At 56.1% G+C, this 21335-nt stretch overlaps 1 protein-coding gene across 4 annotated transcripts; it reads right to left on the bottom strand.

Annotated features, from left to right (window-relative positions):
- Window positions 1–2958: 2958 nt before the first annotated feature.
- Window positions 2959–20417, bottom strand: LEMD2 (LEM domain nuclear envelope protein 2). 4 transcript variants are annotated; one of them, XM_046005123.1, is made up of 10 exons: window positions 20140–20417; window positions 19563–20103; window positions 17903–17943; window positions 14811–14886; window positions 11713–11789; window positions 10771–10850; window positions 8944–9089; window positions 7785–7886; window positions 7601–7703; window positions 2959–4607 (listed from the first exon to the last, which is right to left on the bottom strand). In XM_046005123.1, the coding sequence occupies exons 1-10, from the start codon at window positions 20332–20334 to the stop codon at window positions 4457–4459; spliced, it is 1512 nt and encodes a 503-aa protein (XP_045861079.1). In that variant the 5' UTR covers window positions 20335–20417; the 3' UTR covers window positions 2959–4456. The 4 variants fall into 4 exon arrangements, with proteins under 4 accessions (XP_045861079.1, XP_045861078.1, XP_045861077.1 ...); XM_046005122.1 differs by having other exon boundaries at window positions 19563–20121; window positions 20158–20416; XM_046005121.1 differs by having other exon boundaries at window positions 19563–20404.
- Between the last annotated feature and the right edge of the window lie 918 nt (window positions 20418–21335).

Raw genomic sequence — 21335 nt, 5'->3', positions numbered from 1 at the left:
CCCGGGCCCACCTCGTCAGGCTGCCACCGCTGGGGAGTCTGTTTTGCAAATGCTGGTGTTTGCAATCAGAAAGTTCAGCGGCCCTTCCAGTGTGCTTAAATTAGTCCCCATGAAAACGAAATCATTTCATTTGCAGAGAAGGGCTTAATTGCAAGGGGAAGGAGGCAAAGGGAATTCTGTTGCCTGTTTTCATTGAAGAAAATTGCTGTACTTTCCCCTGTCTCCTTCCTAAACAGAAGCAGCTCAGAAATTGGGCTGTAATCACCAGCGATACCTCTGTTCCCCTCGCTTCTCAGAGCTAGTTCGGTCCTCTGCTCCCAAGCCCCTGCTCTGGACTGTCCCCATCTGCAGCCTGGTACCTGCAGGAGGCAGTCCCTCCACGGTGGCTGGCAGTCTCAGCACACTGCTGCTGCCAGGTTGAGGGGTTCGCCCTTGAGGTCCTGGGAAGCCTCAGCCCTGGATGCCCCAACTCTTGGCAGGAGAAAACATCCTGTCACTTCCTTTAGAAATCTTGGCCAATCTGCTCCAAGCTCCCACTCCAGGAGAGGAGGAGAGAGCCGCGTGGCGCCCTGGAGGAAGAGCAGACCGGGTGGAACAGCAAATACGGAGACTTGGCGGCAGCCGTGGGCCTGGGCAGGGTGAGGGCAGCAAACTGTGTGGTCAGAAAGCATGGTGGGGGCAGGCATGTGGGCACGTCAGAGGAGCCTCCCAGAGCCTTTCTGAGGTCCTGGCATAGTTTTACTGTTCTGGCAAACCCAGCACAACTCAAAAAATCGTGAGTGGCTCCCATTGCTTTCTTTGGAGAAGGGAAGAGAGCAGGGCTGAGGACACAGGCTCTGGGCTGGTGTGTCTGGATTCAAACTGCGGCTCTGCTACTTGCCTGTCCAACCCGTGCCTCAGTTTCCTCCAGCCCCCATAAAGGGGATAACAATAGCAACTACCGTGTGGAGTGCCGTGGCCCCACAGTGGGCTATGGCTCACTAGGAGCGTGTCGTGATGCTATGATGTGATGTGTTGGCTAATTTTACCATTTCTTTCTCAATGACGTCCCTTGGTACAGGGATGAAGTGATTGATCTGCCTGAGGTCCCAGCCAATAAGGGACAGAGCGGGTCCTGAGGATGCTGAGTGCCCGCCTGCCCCCCACTGTTCCAGCCCCAGGTGGCATGCTCCCCCCCCCCCCCCCACTCATCCCCTCTGTCTCTTTTCCCTGATGCAACACGAGCCCCTCTGTCCAGATTCTCTCCTTGTTTCTAGAGCTTTCTCTGGGGACAGGGTGGAGAAGCTGGCCTGACTGCCCCAGGAGGCCTGTTGGGAGCTGAGTTACTGTCTGACCACTCCCCTGCCCCTTTCCTTTGGTGGAGGGCAACAAGATAATGGATTTGAAGTCCATAGGCCTGCCTCAACGCAGGGATTTGTGTGTGTGTGTGTGTGTGAGAGAGAGAGAGAGAGAGAGAGAGAGAGAGAGACTCAAAGTCAATGGTGTATTAATTAAGGGGAACAGCTGCTACCGCAGTTCTTATGATAAGTCAGTGACAAATGGCTGTGTTTACCTTTCTTCTGAGCGGAGGCTCCGGAAGATGGCCTGGAGCTCCTGGGTGGATGTCCATGGCCGAGATTTGTGGGGTACAGCTTCTCCCTCCCTCACCACCCGCAAGCTTCTTTATCCATGCCACCAAGCCCAAGGGGCCTGTTTGTCACTGAGGAAAGACAGGTCCGCGGCCTGGGGAGGCTTGGAAGGGACTAGGTGGAGCCACGGAAACTTCTTAGCAATGGCTCCCACTAAAAAAGAGGCCCCCGGACCCCATCCTCAGGCAAATCCCTCCACCCTGCCCTGTCCCTTGTGCAGTAAGAGCTGCTTGAAAGAGAGGCTTGGCCCTTCAAAGCAGAGGAGGGCTGCAGGGCCAGATCTGAGGCTGAGCGGCAGAGGACGCACCTCCGGGCCTTTGTGCCCGGCGCTCAGTGCTCTAGAAAGCCAGGGGCCGGCTGGCGGGGGCCTTTTGTTATCTGGCTTATTTTGATCTCACTGCCGCTCTCCAAACAGCCTCACAGAAATAGAGCTGTGCATTAGCTTCCTTCTCAGCTTAAGACGAAACAGGGCAGAGGGAAAAAAAAATCTTCCCCTGAAAAACAGAAACGGGAAAGGTAGGCTCGTTTCTGTCTGGGTTGTTTCTGGAAGCTTTGACGGTCAGTTTCTCCACCGAATTTCCCACAGATGGTGCTCCCGCACCAGCCACTACCTAGAAGTGGGACGGTGTGGAGGGTGCAGCAGGGCCAACGGAGAAGGACGTCAACCCCCATGCCTGCAACTCTTCCCCACACCCCACCGTGCCCTCTGGGTAGGGACTGTCCTGGCAGAGGGCGATGGGACCCCGGAAGCTCCTGAACCCTTGCCCTGCAGACCCCCATAGGCCCTGCACCCTCCCTCCCAGACTGCCCCCGGGGCCTCCAGAGCAATGGGGGCCCAGACACTGGTCTGTGGGCAGACATTCACCTCTGCCTCCTCAGAGAACACCATCAGCAGCCAAGGAGCCCCATCCAGCCTCACTCTGCTTTTCCTTTCTCCCGCTCCCAGGGCTGAGAGGGGCTGAGCACCCCTGGGAGCGTCCAGGGCCCTGCGGGGAGGCAGAAATGGGGCCAAGGATAAAACGTTCTACTGACCCCCGCCCCTTGCACACACTCACTGGGACCGGGTGGGCATGTTTTGAGCCCACCCCGCTGGGTATGGAGGCCACGCAGAGTGGTAATGGGGAAACTGAAGCACTGGGAGGTTTGGGGGCTTGCCCGAGAGCCTGTTGGTGGAAAGGCTGGGGCCCAGAGTGGGGTGAGGCCAGCTGTGGGAGAAGGCTCAGGGCCCCTAGTCAGCCCGCCCCACCCTCCTCTTCCTGCTGACCTCTCAGCAAGCTGCCAGCCTTTACAACGTCGCTCTAGGGGGAGAACCATGGACGAGAAACACATCCATTTTTAATAAATAGTTTATTCATCCAATAGTTTCAACCCTGATATTGAAGCCTGTTGCGGGGTTACTTATTCTTCTGGCTGGAGCCTGATTACGACCGTTTCTTTGCCATGGGGCTGGCACTCAGATTTCAGCCCCGCCGATCATCCAGACATTAGAGGAAATGAGAGAGTATTGCTCAAATGAGGGAGACTGGAGCTTTATTAGAGAAACAAAAAATACCAGAAAGACCGAAAGGGGGTGGTTGATGCCTTCTGGAGGCAGTTGTTTCGGCTCGCTTGCCCCTCTCCCGCCTGCTGCGGCTGAGAACATATGGGAACGCGGCTCTGCCGGAGAGGCTCCCCGCACTTAACTAATAAGGCCCCCCGCCAGGGCGGTTCTGGAGCCGGGCTCCCGCCGCGGGCTGGCGGGCTGTGGCGGAGGGGCCGTGACGAAGGTCTGCAGCGGCGCACGCACGCTCCCCGGCGGCCAGCAGGGGGCAGCTGTGCGGCCGACGCGCCCCGCGCCCCCCGGGGTCGGTGCCAAGTCCTAGCTCCACTGCCTCCCCGTGGGGTGGCTGTGGTCGCCCTAAGACAAGGTGACCGTCGCACACCGGAGGCGCGGCACTCCCAAAGTCCCGGAATGCGCATCGTGGCCCCACACAGTGCCGTGGCTGCGGGGCTGGTCTAGAACCAACACTCCGTGAGAAGCACCGTTCAAGAGTCCCGGAGGCCCGGCCCTGGGAGGCTGCCTCCGGCGGCCAGAGATGGTGGCAGTGGGCAGCCCTACCTTCCTGTCTGCTCTCAAGCCCCTGTGCCAGCTCCAGGTCCTCTCAGGAGGCCACCCTGGCAGCTCACTCCTCCTGACCTGAGGGTTCAGTGTGCCAGGACCTGGCATTTCTAGAGAGTTCTTCTACAGTACGTGTTCTACTTTCTAGCACCTTACCCCTTCGGGATAAAACAGGCCCACTCAGCTAGAGGACAGGCTTTCTCCCCTCACCCTTGAGCTCCCAGGTAACACCCTCTGAAGGCACATGGACCCAACTGCTCCCCAACCCCTGCCGCCCCAGCCTGCCGTCCCGACCCGCCTCCCACAGGCACGATGCCCACCCTGCTGAGTGCTCGCCAGCGGTGGGAGAGCTGTAGCCCACCTAACTGCACACTTGCTCTGCAGGGTCTCACGGCTGCTCTTTCATCTTTTCCCTGCATCAGAAACAAACCCTTCTCCCTTTTTCTGCCAGCAATCAGGGCAGAGAGGATCGGACCAACACAGAGGACAAACTAGGCACTTGGCCTCTGGCTCTTCCCCACCGCTGCCCTTCAAGGAAGCCCATGCTTTCCTACAAGCTGATCTCTGAAGAGTCTTATAGACAGACCTTTGGAACCGGAGTGGGGAGGAGGGTGAAAGTCAAGGCAAGTGTGAATTCAGCACTGGCAGGTCTGGTGACCTTCTCGCGCCCCTGGAGGGGACTGGCCTGGGACAGGCCGACTGGGAACAGGCCCCCCTCCCCGCTCGGGATTTATCGCTCGGAGTCGGAGAAGGAAGAGGGCTTAGTCCATCTCCACACCAGCATATCTTCTCCAGCCACGCGGTGGGACTCTGTCTGGATCCGGGATTCGTTGGACGCCAGGAACTCCACAGCCCGGTCCCAGACCCGCTTCATGCGCCTCCTGCAACGAGAGGAGCCAGGCTCAGCAGGCCAGCAGCGCCCCTGGGAGCTCCATCTGGCACTGATCAGAGAAGCGAGTGGGCCTGTGTAAACCCTTTGTACAAACCGGGACCAAAAATCCAGGAGCCCGGGTGGAATTTGTCTGTGGGAGGAAAAGGCGTCAGGTACTAACAGAACTCCTGCAGAGGAGAGAAATTTCTTGAGCCACAGAGAAATGATTCCTCAACCTTCTCTGCTCTAAAAGCATTCAATTAAAGGGAGGTGAAGGGAGCCAGAGGTGGCCAGAGTACCCTCAGGTGTCTGAGTGGGAAGGGGCTGTGCCGGCCTTGGCCAGCTCTTGCTGGGGCCCGTTCCTGCAGCAGCCCCGGCCAGGCGGCCCCCCACCAGTGCTGGCTGCATTTTAATGCCCCATGTGGGCCAATTAAAGAGTGGCCACTGGGCTGCTGAGCCCAAACTCCACAGTACTTTGGAGCATGGGAATGAGCTCAGCATCCAACTGGGGAGGCCAAGAACCTGGAGCAACTCCTGGAACCAGAGCTACCAGGCAGGGCCCCTTCTCTATTGGCTCCCCGGGGCCTTGCAATCCCTTGGACAGCCCCCTACAAACTCTTTCCCCTCCGGGCTAGATAGGTGAAGTTTCCAAGGTGGTCAGGGAGGGTTGCTTTGACATCTTCTCTTTGAGGAGTCCCTGTGTTTTGTGAGCTCTGCACACTACCTCTCTGTGCCCCCTCACGTGGAGAGGGGCTGGGGGTATGTCCGTGTGGGAGAAGGAGAGGTTCAGCCTGGGGGTGGACAAAGGAGCCAGAGGTGGCCTGTGGGTCGGGAGTTAGAGTGAGGGTGCCAGGGCTTTCTACCTCGGGGGTCAGTCCTGCCACCAACGACCCCTCAGACGGTTCAGCAGTCCCCACTTGGCTGGTCTCACACTAGCCCTCCCTCCCAGGCTGCCCACGAACAGGTAGTGATCAACGCCCTGCTAGCCAGCTGCTCTCAGCTCCCCTGCCTTCCTCGCCAGCCAGGCTCCCCAGCCCTCCTTCGGACCCATGGGCAGGCGCTCCTCTGCAGGGCAGACCTGCGCAGGGCCGAGAGCAGCGGAGGGCTTGGCTGTGATGGCAGTGAGGGCTTGGCTACGCAAATCGGGGGCCCTGGGAGATAAATCGAGGGGCTGAGAGGCAACAGGGGGTGAGTCTCCTGGGGTTCACTGCTAGGGCTCAGTCCCCATAGACCACCATTGCACCTACGGTCTCTGCACGGAGGCTGGGCAGCTCAGGCCCAAGACGAGCCGCGGTGGTGCTCTCGCTCTTACTCCCATTGGGGTGCAGGCCCCACCGAACGGAAGGAAGCCCGAGAGCGTCAGGGCTGCACTCGGAGGAGTGCTCTTGCTAGGCGCTGACTTAATGAGCTGTGAGGCCCTCTCCCAACACCCCAGCTTCCCACTTCCTGAGGACCCTTCGCTACCCCACAGCAGTTTCCTTATTCCCTCCCAGGAAGCAAGGCCAGGAACTTGGGTTTCTTCCACTCCCCACCGCCTCCCTGTGACCCAGGGGTGTGTGACCCGCAGCAAGAGCTCAGTAAACATTTGTTGTGTAAATAAGGGGCTTCCATGTAGCCCTTTGCAAGGCAGTGTTGTTATCTCCGTTTCTGACGAGGAAACAGGCTCAGAGGGGCCATTACGCCTGGCCACCTGACGACTCTGGGCAAGCCAGGAATTTGGTGGGAGCATGAAGGTACCAAGTGACATCACCCCGGAGGATCATGTGGCTGCCTTGTGCTCGCACCAACAGCAAGCACTGGCCACTGCCGGGATCCAGCTGCCCCCGCTCAGCTCCTGCCTGCACCTTCGCGAGGAGGAGGGGGGGCCTGAAAGTTCTTAAGCATCTTCACCTTTAAAAGGGGTCTTCAGTGTTTTACTCTACCAATTCCTCTTGGGTTGCACAGAAACACCACCAGCAGTGGGCCTTGAGCAAGTTCTTAGCCTCCGAGTGAAGTTCTTGTTCCCTCCTCTGTAAGATGGGACACTCGCCGCTGCCGTCACCTCCCATGGCCGCAGCAAGGACTGAGTGAGCAGGGCGGTGTCTCTGGAGGGACTGGGGCAGTGCCGACTCCCAGTAAGCGCTCAGCCAGTGTGAGGGCTCGGCACCCTCTGAAGGGATGGCGTCCAGTCCGAGACCGCAGCAAGCTCTGAGGAGGGCCCACAGTCTGGGCTAATGTCGTGGCAGGCGCTGGGACCCCATCCATCAAAGCTACCTCCGCTGGGTTTTGTCAGGCTCCATACAGCATCTGCAGCCCAGGCATGACCATGGCCTGCTCCCCCTTCCTGTGCAGCTGTGCACCCTGGAAACTGACCCCAGCCACCACTACGGGACCCTGCTCTCCGCTACAGGCATGCACATGTACGTGTGCCCGCGTCTGTGGGAAGCGCGCCACGATATTTTAGGTAACGGGTCATGGTTCAAAATGTTTGCAAAACAATCTCCTCCTGGCTAGTTACTGATTCAAGAATATACAAGTAACTGGTTCCAGCCAGCAGGGCCTCAAGGAGCATGTCACTGGCAGCTTCTGGGAATGTCTTCTGCCCGTGAGAGTGACCCATCTCTCCCCTGCTGCTGTGACAAGGGAGATGTTGCTCCCCACTGCGGCAGGCTACCATCTTGTGACCAGGGGGAACTCTACACCAGCTCACAGCGTCCGCAGAGGCAGGGACCACAAGCATTGCAGAGAAATGGAACCAGAGACCCGACTCTTCTGTGCCCAGTGTCCACAGGACTCTGGACCTCCACTTGCAGAAACCCAGCCTGAGCCACCACGGAGAGGAGGGTACCAGCCACCCAGAGTCAGTAAAGATGCTCACAGGGGCTTGTTTCTTCGAGAAGCTTCTTTCAGAGCTGTGCTTGAGCAGTGGCCAGAGGCGGGCGCAGCCCCCTCCCCGGTGCCCCTCAGGCCTGCATTGCCCGCCCCCAATAATTGACGCTCTGGGTCTCCTCCCGTGGCACTCACCGGCTCTGCGGAGGGATGAGGGTGTCGCGCACGTGCAGGATGCCCACGTATGGGTAGCGCTCCATGTCCTGCTCCCAGTCCACGTAATGGTCCTGGACCACATCTGCAGGGCAGGACAGAGGGCAGGACTGAGGGCAAGGACCTTCTGGGAGGTGCCAGGAGTCCTCTCCCTGGGGCCACATACCTATAATCTTCTTCACCATCTCATACATGGCTTGTTCCTCTTCTTCCAGCTTCCGCCACCGGTATTTCAGGAGGATCAGGAGCCCCCATAGGAAGGCCAAACCTATGAGGGAACACAGGTCCCATGACTCCGTCACGTCCCTCTGGGCCGCTGTCTCAGGGTGGGCCGGCTGCCGTGCCGCTGGCGGTGGGGGAGCAGCACCAGGGTTCTGCCTGCCTGCGGCGTGTCAGGCCCAGGCGGCCCACAGCAGACGCGGGCCGTGGAGGTGCAGAGGGGTAGGCAGGCTATGAAGTGATCATGCTCCTCCCGCCGGCTGTCACCACAGAGGCCTCCCCAGCTGCCCAAACTGCGGCTCCTCCCAACCTCATTCCAGGCCTTTCATCTCCTCCCTTGTGAACCGGAACACGGCGTTTCATACATATATACATGCGGGGCCCTTTGTATTCGGAGACACTGCTGCGGATAATGATGTCTGCACCCGGCGGCCTGGGGGAGGGAGCCGTGTGCACGCCCAGATGGCCTGTGACTTGTAACTCTGCCAGCTCTGCAGAGCGGCAGGTCCTGTGACTCGGCCTTTGGCCTTCAGAGACACCCCAAGGTTTCTGCTCAAAGGCAGCCCCTGATGTCAGGCGACAGGACCTGCGCTCGGCTTTGTAGCTCAGCCTCCTGGGCCCTTCCTGCTTTCATCGGGTACCTAGAGCTCCCAAGGAGATGTTTATACATTGTTCAGGGAATAAAATTAGGCCAAGGTCCTGCTGTGCCTTCTCCTCCTTTGAGAGGCTTGCCCTCTGGGGCCCTGGGGGGTTGGGGGAAGATGATGCTGGGCTCCCGCCTGGGCCAAGCTTCCCCCTGCCACCCCGACCCCGGGGACACTGATTGTCCGGACCCTGATCAAGGATATTTTCCAGTTACCCTCATGCTCCTGCCACCAATCTCTAAAGATGACCTAGGGCAGAGGCTGACTTGTTCATCTCCTCTGTTTTATTACACAGACCTCAGGTTCACTAGATAGAAATGAACTCTCAGGGCCTGAGTTTCTAGAACTCATCACTCATGCCTGGGAGCGTCGCTGAGCGGGGCTCCGGGGAGGTGCTGTGTGAGCAGTCCCCACAGCAAGGATGGGCTGGGGTGGGGAAAGAAGGGCAGCGGGAGGACTTACACCAGAAGAAGATGAGCACGTTGGTGATAGCGGTGAACAGGGCGCGGCTCAGGCGGCAGCCCACACCCATGCGGGGGCGGGCGGACTCCAGGCAGACCACTTTGTCCACAGTCGTCACCAACTCCGATGGGTCTTCCCCCTTCAACCTAAAACAGGACACGGGCTGCAAAGCTGTTCCCAAGCTCCCAAGAGCTGTGGGATCGGCCCCACTTTAGAGCAGAAAGAGAAGAAAGGAGGAGCTTCGAGGCCTCTACTTGCTTATGAAATTGACTTGGTATCCTGGTTGCATGCTTTCCAGAAATTTCCCACGTTGGCTACTTAGAAAGAATAAAGCTTTAAAGACGGCAGCAGGCTTGAACCCCTACTGCTAAAGTGAAGTCCCCCTCTGTCGGGTCTTTTGACAGCCCCTCTCAGCATGTGGAAGATTAAACTGTAAATTGGATTCCCACCTCCCAGCACAGAGAAATGGAAATGTTTACTGAATCGCTGGCTTTGCACTGCATGGCAGGAACGGAGAGTCTGGGAGGGTGTGCTTTTCCTCGGTGACGGGGAGAAGGAGGCACATAGGCTGTTTAAGAGTAAAGATCGGGGTGCTGTGAGGCTCAGGGGAGGACAAGCAATGGGCTCTCCGAGGCCAGGCCCTGGCCCCCGCACCTCCAGCCTGGCCCCTGAGAGGTGGTGTTGGGACGTGTGGGGATGCCCATGCCTGCACCTTCTTCCGGCTAGGTGCCCATCCCGTGCTCCAGACCGCACAAGGGAATGCCCAGTCTCTGAAGTGGCCCAGCATCTCACGACCCACTCTGAGTACCGGTCGTCTGAGCTGGGTTTGGCCACCCTCCCAACGGCCTTCCCCCAATGTGAAAGGGCGAGTGCCATCATTCTTCTGTGCTGGCAGCTTTGGTTGAGTGCTGCGGAGGATAAAATCCATATTCTCTCCTCCACTCTTCCTAACACACAGGAAAATCGCTCAGCCACTCAGGGAAGCTTTATTTTTTTTTTTTTAAGCCAACGAATTTTAATCGTGCCCTGCATTCAGTGAGCAAGCTTTAGGTTGAGCTGCCCAAGGGGGTTCTGGTGGAGGCGGGGCCGATGGAATTAGTAGTCTGGGTGGGTTAGAGCGGAAGGGAACAAAACCCTAGAGTGTATTTGAATATCAGGAGCTGTGGCCTGAACAGAGACCCCCACAAACCCTGGGAAGCGAGAGGGAGCCGGATGGGGGTAGCATAGCTGGTGCGCCCCTCCCCCACAGGCTGAGCAGCCAGCTGGGGCTTCTCAGGAGGAAGAGGGGGTCGCCATCTCTGCTAACAGAGCTTCCCAGAGACAGAAATGAGGTCAAACTGCCCAGTCAGAATAAAATTCAGTATTTCCTTTTGCAATGTCCATGCTGAGTAAAAACCAACAGACAGAAATATTTCATCTAGGAAGGAAAACTAGCAGCGGACAAAAGGAAGTGCAGAAAAATGCCTTCTCCAGCAACCCTGTGCGCCCAGTAAATGCAAGGGGCGCAGAGTGAGTTACTTGAAATGCTTAGCTGCAACACTTGGCTCACGTCCCGACACCTGGATTTTGTGTCTTATCTTGAAACTGCTCCTTACTCTGCCTGCCATCCCCCACCCCACCCCCTCCACCCCCTCCGGCCCCGAATGCTTCTTCTTTCCATTGCCTGACAGCAGGCTTAGCCCACAAGGACTCAGCTGGGAGACCTGCCTCCAACTTCCGCCCTGAGACACATCTGTGAGGGCTCCGGCAGCTGGCCGATGAGTGAGGACCGTGGCCGCAGGCGCCCGTGGCAGTGTCGCCACCCTGTGAGGCCCCGCCCACACTCACCAGATGCCCACGTCCTTGTTACTGCTCAGTATCCAGGTCAGTGCTGCTTCAAACTTGGCGGAGGAGTTGCCGGTCACATTCTGTGGGAGGGGGCGGGAGATTAGTGCTGCGTCTGGGCAGACCAGCTGGAACATTATTCTCCTGCTGGATTAAGGAGGCCTTCTCCCGTGTCCTCCACAGGCCCCAAAGCCCCATTCTGCTAAATGCACAATAAAGTGGCAGGTGGAAATCTGGGCCGAGGAGAGCCAAGAAAGAGCTCTACTGGGAGGAGTCGATGCAGAAGCACACAAGAAAGCAATGCAGGCCTGCGGTAGCCAAGACCACAGAATCTTCTCAAGGACCAAAGCGTGAGGCCAGAGAACTGGCAGCTCATCTTGGGGAAAATGAAAAAAAGGGGAAGGGGGGGGGTGGAGGTGGGAGAGGGTAGGAGGTCGGTGGCCAGTCCCTGCCCCTCTCTGGGCCTCAGTTTCCTCATCTGGGAAATGACAAGGAGCTAGGTGACCCCTAAGGTTTCTGCTGGCTCCCAAGTTCCAGAATTCTATCAAACTGGGGCCAGGCCAACAGTCCAATAGACCCTGAGCAAACTAAACAGCGAACATAAAGGAGAGAGCGGACAGGCAGAGTGCAGCTCCGTAAAGCTGCTGGGAAGGAGAGAAAAGTGGGGAGCAAATAACAGGGTCCCTGGAAAAAGAGGCAGCAGGCCGGGCTCCGGCTCACAGCTCACTTTGGACCAGTCACCCCTGCTGCTGCCTAAACTGAAAGTAGCCTAACACTCAGAACTAAGTTTTAAGGAAAAAAAAAAAGGGGGGGGGGACAAAAAAGCCAAAAAGCAAACACAAAACGAAAAGGGAAAAAAAAAAAAAAAAAAAAAGCAGGGCTTGCAAGATCAGTACAAAAGCACCAGGACCTCTCGGGAATGGGTAAGCACCGCAGCCTACTTACTGCTAGGTACTCCTGGGCTTCCATTACAGGAATGCATTTGCTTTTTAGCTTCTCTGGATTTCCACATTCAAAATTACCTAGGAGGAAAAAACACACATTCAAACACAAAGAAGTGGTAGAAAAAAAATTACTTGGAAACGGCCTAAAAAAACTGCAGCAAGAATCAAGCCATCAGCTCTGATGGGGAGCACATGGCCCCGTGACTCCAGCTTCCATGGGCCATCTTCACTCCACGGCAAGATCAAAAGCCACTTAGCTTGGATCGATTCCAGATCATTAAAACCTGACCTGCAAAGCAGTGCGGTGATTTGCATTAAATGACTAAAAAGCTGCCCAATCCTAAGGTCTGTTTGCAATTGATCCCTGAAAGGATCAGACAGATAGCTTTGGAAGGTACCAGAATGGCACTATAAATAAACGCAACCTGGGAGAAAAGAAAGGCAGGGAAGCCGTAGGCACTGCAGGGATTCTGACCGTGACACAGGCAGGTGACCTGGTTGAGGGGTTCTGGGGACGTATGTCCAAATGCCCCACAGAGAAAAAGGGCATCTCTGTGCTGGGCAGTAGGGCCTCAGTTTGGAGCCCCAAGGTGCTGTTCCCGTCTGAGCACCCTGGGTGACCAGCTCCCACCCAGGAGGAAGCCCACCCAGGGACATCTCCTTGGAAAAATCTCTGGCCTGTAAGGGAATCCTGTTGAACCAAATTACTCTGGACTTGGGGGCCTGCCACAGCCATTGGCTCTCGACAGCCCACTATGCCCCACCCACCACATGCTGCTTCCTGTGGGTCACCAGGCTCCTGAGAGCAGGGACAGCACAGGGTGCACCTGCACAAGACCCTGAACTCATAACCTGGTACCACCTAGGGGCCATGGAGGGCCAGTCTGTGTGCTGGGGGAGGGAGTGGCTGAGGATTCTCAAAAATCTTGAGAATGAGCTACACCTTATCCCTCTAATGCCGAAGTTGATCTTGACCTTAGGGGACCCCTGAGATCAAGTTGGCTTCTCCTACCCTGCCCTGATCGCCCTGCCCTGCTTAAGCCTGCCTGGATCATGGCCATGATCTCCTGATTGGTTTCCTCCTCTCCCTTTTCCCATCCACGTCTTATCAGCAGAAGTTCAAAATGATTCTGCTTAAATGGCACTACACCCGAGCTGCTGTCGCCTTGACATTCCTGGCTCCTGGCTCCCAGCACCTCGCTCCCCTGCTTGAAGGCCTCCCTGGCATTCACTGCCTACAGGGATCAAGCACCCGTGGCCTGCCATCCACGGTTGGGCCCAGCTGACCTTTCCAAACTCCATCCCTTCTGTTTCTCCTTCCCCCATGAGGCCAGCTGCTTCCATCCCTGCCCCTGTCATTTCCTGCCTCTCTGGCTCTGCCTTGCCCCCCACATACACAGAATCAACCTTCCTTGGGCTTCAGGGCTTGGTACAGACACCACCTCCCCTGTGCCGCTTTCCTGACGGCTCTGGCTAAAAGGCAACATGCCTCCTGGAACTTCTGGCCTCTCGGTTCGCATCCAATCATGCCTCATAACAGCCAGTGGTCAGGGAGGTAGGTGGTGTGTCTCTTCTACTAGACCAGAAGCAGCCTGTTAGCTGCAAAGGCCAGCACGAGGCTCTGCCTACAGGTGATCTTTGGGGTGGTGGTGAGGGTAATAGCCTGGTAGAGCTCTCATTCCCCTGCAATGAGACCCTAGGGTTGCCCCTGCCTTGTCGGAGGACAGAGGGCTCGTCAGAGGACAGGAGGCACTAGGCCCCCTGATGGCATAAGCCAGGACCACATACAGAAGGCAGGAAGGAGAAATGTCTACCAGCATCCACGGCTTAAGACAGAGCTTCTCTACTTTAAACCCTGGAGATCCTTTGAAAATGCAGACTTCGATTCATAGGTTTGGGATGGTTCCTCAGAGTCTGCATTTCCATCCAGTAACCTCCTGGGTGATTTGACTGGTCCCCAAACCACAACTGAGTCGCGAAGGTCTACAATACCCTCTTGGGCCAGAATTTATATTCCAAGCACTTGGGCCACAGAGAAAGGCCCCTGAGGCCCGTGATGCTGTGAGCTCCCACTCCTACTGCTCCTCCGAGGAGCTCCCAGATGCCTTCTGCCCATCACTGGTCTCCTGCCGGTCAGGAGGGAGGTGGTGGCAGAGCTGGGACCAACGAGACTGGCCCCGAGGGCTGAGGGCCCAGTACAGGCCCATCTAGCCTCAATTCCCTAGCAACAACTTTAGACAAGGCCCCACAGGTCAGAGGTATCTCTGGAATATCTCGCAAGACTGAATAGCTCCGTCTGGTTCTTGTGCCAAATATATTTCACTGGGGGCATAAGCTCATAGGTCATTACCTATGGCTTTAGCAAGTGATTCTGAGAGGTGCGGGGACAGGTTATCTCTGGCCTCAGAGAACAATTTTCTAAATAAAACAGTAGGGGAGCCTTCCGGATGGATGACTTTTTAGGGAGTAGTCATAGGGGTGCTGAAAATACCCTCCCCTAGAGTACAGGACTTCCTTTTCATTTTGTTAAAAAAAAAAAAAAAAGGACCCAAGACCACTTGGTGGGGTAAGGAGACAATTTCCAAGACAATAAGGGACTTATCCAAGGCCCTCCAGCCAGATGGGGTAAATGGGACCAGAGGTGACCCCGGGGCCCTGGCAAGCTGGATGGACCTGAGTGTGACAAGCCCACCATGCCAAGCCCTGGCCCCTGCACAGGCCTCTCCTCCTGGCCTGGTCAGCCACCTGGTACAGGGAGGCCCTCCAAGTCAGAAGATCCGCACTGAGGAGACCTGAGGCCTGCCACACGCCCCCCCACCCCCAACAAGGCAACATGAACGCCCCAGATCTCAGGGTTGGGCATGCAGAGAAAGCAGAAAGGCTTGGGACCAGGAGCCCTGGGACCCTTCCAGGAGATACCAAGAACCAACTGTAGGCTGAAAGGAGATGTGCCTGAGTGGAAAAGTGGGGAAGACAAGGCGTGGCTTTGCAGGATGTCTTCAGGGAGACATCTGGCATCTCAGCCGCCTGCCAGCCAGCCCCCGCTCAGCTGCTGAGGGTACGAGTCCACCACCCTGGGGCCCCGAGAGAGGCACTCACCGGCTTGGATGGCCAGAAAATTGTAGAGCTCATGCAGCAGCTCCAGCAAGGCCGCCTTCTGCTTGGCCTGACAGAACTGGAAGAGCACAGGACAAGCAGTCAGCAGAGGGCCGGTGGCCGGGGGGCCCCGTCTATCTGGCTAGACCTCCTCGGCTGCACTGTCAAGAGCTGCGCAGCCCGGAACCCCTCAAAACCCACATTCTCCAAAGGATGGGTAAGTATCAGGTTAACCATAAAAGCTGAGGCAGAGCTAAAAGCAGCCCTGGTCACTGTCTAAGAGGCACCCCCCGGCCTCTGCCCCGTGACTCTCCTTTAAATAAAGGCCATGAGGCTGCGGGCAGATGTGGTCAGGCCTCCGAGGTGGGCCAGGCAAATGCCACACTACCACTGTCTCATCCCTCCTTGGGCCATTCCCGTCTGTTTTTGGAGAGCCAGGTGTCTTCGTTCCACCCATAAATCGTCTGCTGTGTGCATGAACTGCAGTGAAGGCCTCATCCCTAGACATCCAGATTCTAGACTGGAACTACGAAATCTCTAGGCATCTTGAAACTATGGGGGACGAAATCACCTGTATGAGGACATGGGCACAGGAATACAGGCACACCTAGCTCTCCTGCACCTGCAGCAGGACTGACCCCATTTTGCTAGGCTGCTAGCTTGAGAATATTTAAACAGGAGGCTGCTGTCCTTGAGAGTCAATGACAGGCCATAGGCTGTCATGAGTCTGCACTGACTCCTCACCACAATCCTGACCGCACCCCAATTTCTCAGATGAAGAGCTCGAGGTTTAGAGACCTGCTAGGACCCCAAGATCCCACAGCTAACAAGTACTGCAGCCAGTCACCTCTAAACCTGCCACCCTGTGCAGACCTCCTCTGGGGTGTCACTGGGCAGGGCGCCTGACCGACACCGAGGGCCAGGGCTTGGGGCCTGGCGTGACAACTGCCAGAGGAACCACAGTCCCTTCCTTCTTGGGCTCACTTACGGCCCTCACCTGCAATGTGCGGGACTTGGTTTCTCATAGTCTCAGAGGCCAAGATATGTACCCTTGTGTTGCCTAAAGACCCAAAAGCCTTTACAGGGTACAAAATGATAATACCAAGATTTACACGTATGACCATGAACATTCTGAAACAATTCCCAAGTCTGTAAGTAGAATCAGGTACCCAAACTACCTTTTAAAGACAAATGAGATGGGAAATGTTGATGATAGAAAATGTAACTGAATACACTCGGAGATTTCAATTCTATAAACATATGTACACAGACAGGTGAGAGGGGGAAGGAAACGCCCCCAAAATGTCAAAGGCGATTATCTCTTGGTGGCAGATTCATGGCTGATTTTGTCACATTTTTCAAATTTTCTACACTAAACATCTCTTACTGTCACAACCAGAAAGAAAAAAAAACCCACAAAAGGACAACAAAAGCGGTCACAACAAGCTCTATTCCAAACTCACCGACATTTAGGCAAAGCAGGGCTCACACCACCTAAAGGGAACAGAAGGACAGAAGGCACCAGACCACGAGACGGCCTGCCTGAGACAGCACACCCACTCCCAGCCTGTCCACACGTTTTCAGCAGCACAAAGGCAGAAAGAAAAACGCTAAGTGTCATCGTTGGCTGAGAAGGGAAAGAACATGTATATCTATAACTTCAGTGCCCATCTGGGTTCTGGGGGAGCCTGAGAGTCGCACAAAGAATGAAACTTTCAGCAAGAGCCTCACCAAAGCCAAGAAGCGCCTCCCAGCCTGCCTGTTCCTGTGTCCGCCCTTCACGAAGACCAAGAGCATCCTGTGAAATCTCAGCTCAGTGGCGCCTGCCGACGATGCCAGACCTTGCCCTCCGACGCTCAGAGGTTGTAAGTCCCCAGTCTGCTCACTGGGCACGTTTTTAGCAAGGCCCCGGATTGTGCCTGTCGGGGCTCACTCAACTGGGGTGAAGAACCAAGAGATAGAAACCAGAGAAATCTTAGACTTGTTGCCCATTTTTTGCTTTTGGGGTTCAGAATTCTAGTGTTCCCTCTGGCCACTACCTATTTTTCCGGGCCACTTCCTGTAATCGCCAACGGTGGTTTGCACAACACAAGGCAGCTAAAACTTAAGACGAATATGTTTTCCCAAAACAACTGAGAGGCAAAGATACTTGGTGGACAAACCCAATAAATGAATGTAACAAAACAACCCTTAATACACAGCAGAACCCAAAGAAGAGATGAAACCTATTATCTGCCCCAGGCTACCCCTTCGGTGACATGGTAAGAGAGTGAACACGTGACCCTGTCTTGTTTCTTTCCCAGCGGCTGGGCTGCTAGACGTGGAGACTGAGGCCTCCAGAGAGGCCTGGCACTGCACACTTAATAATTAGACTACTAAGTCATGCCCTCTGGCAGCAGAAGGCTCCTCCTAGTAGGATTTATGACCAGAAAATTTACTGCCTCCTATCTTCCCTGGACTATCACCTGTGCCAGCATCCCAGCTCCCGGCTAACGCTGGGGGCATGAGTCATAAATGGATGGGGCTGCTCGCCTTCCCCAAATATTATTTGTAGGGAACATTAAAGCTTCATAAAACAAATCTATAGACTGGGAGGGCTCATTCTACTTCAGATATATTTAAAACAACCTCCCCCCATCCCACGATGTTGCAAATCCGAACGGCACCCGTCAGCCACAGACGCACTACCAGAGGGCACGTGGACCTGAGAAGCCAGCCTCCTGGTGCTTAAAACCATCAGCCCCTCCTGGGGAAGCCAGGGAGCCTGAGCGGTCCTTCGGCCCCCGCCTTCTGCATCCCCCTAGATTGACTCAGGCAGAAGATCAAAGTCCCCAGCGCTGTGATTGATGGGAGAGCTTCCATAACAAGCCCAGGGTTGGATCCTGGGAGTTCAATTCTCTCTGTTTCAAGTATTCCTTCGCCTGCCACAATTGAGTCTGACACAAACACCACAGAACACGATGTGATTCTGGTACATTACAGGAAGCACTCCTGAAAATGAGCCTATTATGATCTTTTTCGGGGCCAGCTTACCTTCTGGCGGAGGCTAACATCCTTGGGAGGAATAACAAAAGCTTAGAGGAACGCAGACTCACCTTATCTGTTTTGCTCTCACAGTCCACGGGCAATAATTTCACTGAGACCAAGAAAAGAAACACAGAGGAAATTAAACGTGTGGGTGGAGGAAAAGATTGCAAAAAAGGGACCAGTCTCAAAATTCAGGGGAAGTAAAACATTACCAACATAAGGATGGGGATTGGGAAGGTGTCATCTAAGTGACAGCATTTTTAAAACGGAGACAGTAACACATAACAGTTTCCCAATCCTGGATTAGGAATGAGGATGAGGGCAGCTGGGTCCAAGTCCTAGCCGGAAATGATGAGCCACCGGGCTCTTGGGTAACTCAAACACTCTGAATCTCCGTTTCATTTGTAAAACGGGATCGATAAAGTTTCCCCTGCTTAACTCGGGAAGTTAACCTCCAACAAGTCAATATACATGATGGTTTTGTAAATTGCCAACAGTGATATGTTGAACTGGGATTAGTACCATCATGGGAGGGGCACTCCAGGTAAATCCCAGTATACATCCAAGAGCTGTGGTCTTGAAGCCTCTCAGCAGTAAGTATGACAGTAGACTGACTATTGTGGTACCTGTACAGTGCCATGACACTCCTGGGTCTGCTTAATTTCTTTAGCAGATGGATAAACTGCTCTCAGAGCCAAGAAATTATTTGGGTGTATACACGAGTCTGGGATCCCTGTGTGCCCACAGACCATTACGTATACCCAAACACCCAACTGCTGCAAGAGCTAAGACACAATTTAGCTTCTCCCTCCATCTTGGCTGTTCCTACTAGGGGTGGAGAGATGTGGCCTTGGCCTGAGGCTGAGAGCAGGATTAATCACGATGCTTTCCATAGAATATAAAAAACTGGTGAACTCTCAATGTCACTTTATACTTAGACTTTAAATTCATACACTTTACCCTTTTAAATTTATAAAGAAATGATTTCTATGTCTTCTGTTAGACTAAAGCCCAACATTACCCAAGAGGCAAATTTCCCTTTTAAGAAACATACCAATCCTCAACTATTCAGGAAGCATACTGTATCCTGCAGACCACTTATTGGCATGTCTAGTCACTGAAGTGTGGACAGAAGCGTGGCTGGGAATGTCCTTGACTCACAGAACCCTCTCTGCACACACTCCAGGAGGATAATGCAAGCAAGGATAAATGCCTCCATTTATATCGGTTTAAACTCTTCCGGTGCTGCAAAGCTGGGAACCCAACCAGATCTGATCTGTGGGCAGTGAAACCTGGGGTGCCTTCAAATGGGCACTAATGTGTGAATGAGCAAGAGATCCAAGTTAAGAAAGAACTAAAAACGAATGGGGGTGGACCTGTCTGTTGGATAGGGGTGTGGTTTCCTCTAGATGGGGGAAAACCAGAGGTTGGGGTGGAAGTGACTAGGAATGAAGACTGCTTCCAGCACGTGGTTGAAAGGGAGGTTGGCAGGGAGGGTTAAGGCAGAAAATGAGAACAGCAGAGGGTGAAGACAGAAATTACTGCGGGAACTCCAGCCCTCTTCTCCCACAGCGGGAGGAAGGAGAGTCAGGGTCTGGAGGTAAGAAGACAGCCAGAGGCATCTGACAAGGCCCGGGATTGTGCAGCCTGGCGCTGGGAGGACCGGGTGGCCGTTCTGGTGGACACTCGCGCGCCCGGGGCCCACCCCTGCGCCGGCCCGGGACGTACTGTTGTCCTCTGCCTCCTGCGGAGCCGAGGGCTTGCCCATCTTCACCCAGAGGATGCCCAGGAAGACGAGCAGCAGCCCCAGGCTGGCCCAGAACAGGAGCCGGGACAGGTAGCGCTCCAGCCGGCGCCCCGCTTCGGGCCGGGACCGCGCAGCTCCGGCCGGGCCAGTTCGCGCCGCCCGCGGGCCCGGGCGCGGATCCGCGCCTAGGAGGGCTGAGGGCGGCCGTGCTGGGGTCGGGGTCGGGGTCGAGGCCCACCAGCGACGAACTCCGTGGCCAGGCGCAGCCCTGTCGAGCGGCCGGGCGTCCTCGTCCTCCTCGGAGCTGCCCCGGACCGAGGTGCGGCGCCTGAGCGGCGCAGGGCGGGCGGGGTAGGCGAGGCCGCGACTCCCGGACCAGGGAGCCGCGGAGGCCCCAACATCGCCGTAGGCCCCGGAGGTCGCGTAGGCCGAGCCCGAGACCGACGGAGAGAGCCAGGGCTCCGCTCGCAGGGAGGTCGCGGAGGGCCGTGCTCGTAGCGGCGCCTCCTCCCGCAGCCGGGCCTCCTCCCGCAGCCGCGCCTCGTCCCGCAGCCGCGCCTCGTCCCGCAGCCGCGCCTCGTCCCGCAGCCGGGCCTCCTCCCGCAGCCGCTCCTCGCCGCGCAGCCGGGCCTCGCCCCGCAGGCGGCGCAGCTTGTTGCGGTAGACGTCCCGGGTGGTGTCGGTGATGGGTCCTGGCTGGAAGCCCAGGGCCTGCAGCTCCCGCCGCAGCTCCAGGTCCGACAGGCCGGCCATGGCCAGGACGCCGCCCCCCACCCGCCCCCGGCGCGCACCGCACCCGGAACTGCTCCCGCCGCGGCCGCGGCGGAGCGGGCGGGGCCCCGCGCCATGATGGGAAGGTCTGTCTGGGCCGCCATATTGAGAAGGTCCGCGTCTGCCTGATTACCGGCCATGATAAGGGGGTCAGAGTCGGCCTTTTAGGCCGCCATGTTGGGGAGGTCCGAGGATTTTTTTTTTTTTTTTTTTTTCTTCCTCCTTCTTCCTTTTTTCCTTCCCCTCCTTGCTCAGTCCGTCTCCTCCAGAAGACCGATCGGGGTTTCTTTCCAAATATTCCGCCCCATGCGCGGTCCCTTGCCTTTGGTAGGCATTCAGTAAAGTGTTCATGAATTGCCTAATGGTGAAATAGTGGATGAATTGCTTAATGGTGATAAATTAGCGCCAGTGGAGAATGGAGAGATGGGATCCTTTGCCTCTGTCTGTGCTTGGGGAAGGGCTTTGTTTGGCCGTGAGCTAGATGCTGGAAATGTTCTGAGACTCGGTCCGACTTTAGGTCGAGGGCGGTGGGCCTCCGTCATGTTTTCCTAGGAGTTCGCTCTGGGGTGGAGCTCCGAGGGGATGTGGGCCCTGCCCCAAGTCTCCTGCCCCAGGCGCATGCCACGGGAGGAGGCAGAAGACCCAAATGCCCTTGGGCTTGAGTGGGCAGTACAGGCTTCTGGGAGGAGCCCGTATGTGTGGGTAGTGGGATTTTTCACGAGAGATGGGTAGAGGAAGACCCCCGAGACAGTCTTGTGTCAATTGCGACTTTAGGTTGGGGACTCCCAAGTCCCACCGGCGCCACTTTCAGATGTGTGATCACATCCAGTTAACATTTATAACCCGTTGGCCAGTAAAGTTGGTAGGGCAGCTATGAGGACTAGAACAGGTAATTTGTATGAGGAGTTCAAAACAGTGCCTGGGAGGCCTCCTAAGTGTTTATACTTAATCCCTCTCTCTGCAGGGGCAGTGCAGGGGTGGGG

The sequence above is a fragment of the Meles meles genome, chromosome 5 (genome assembly GCF_922984935.1).
Source record: "Meles meles chromosome 5, mMelMel3.1 paternal haplotype, whole genome shotgun sequence".
NCBI lineage: Eukaryota > Metazoa > Chordata > Mammalia > Carnivora > Mustelidae > Meles > Meles meles.
This window is presented reverse-complemented; position numbering and strand designations above follow the sequence as displayed.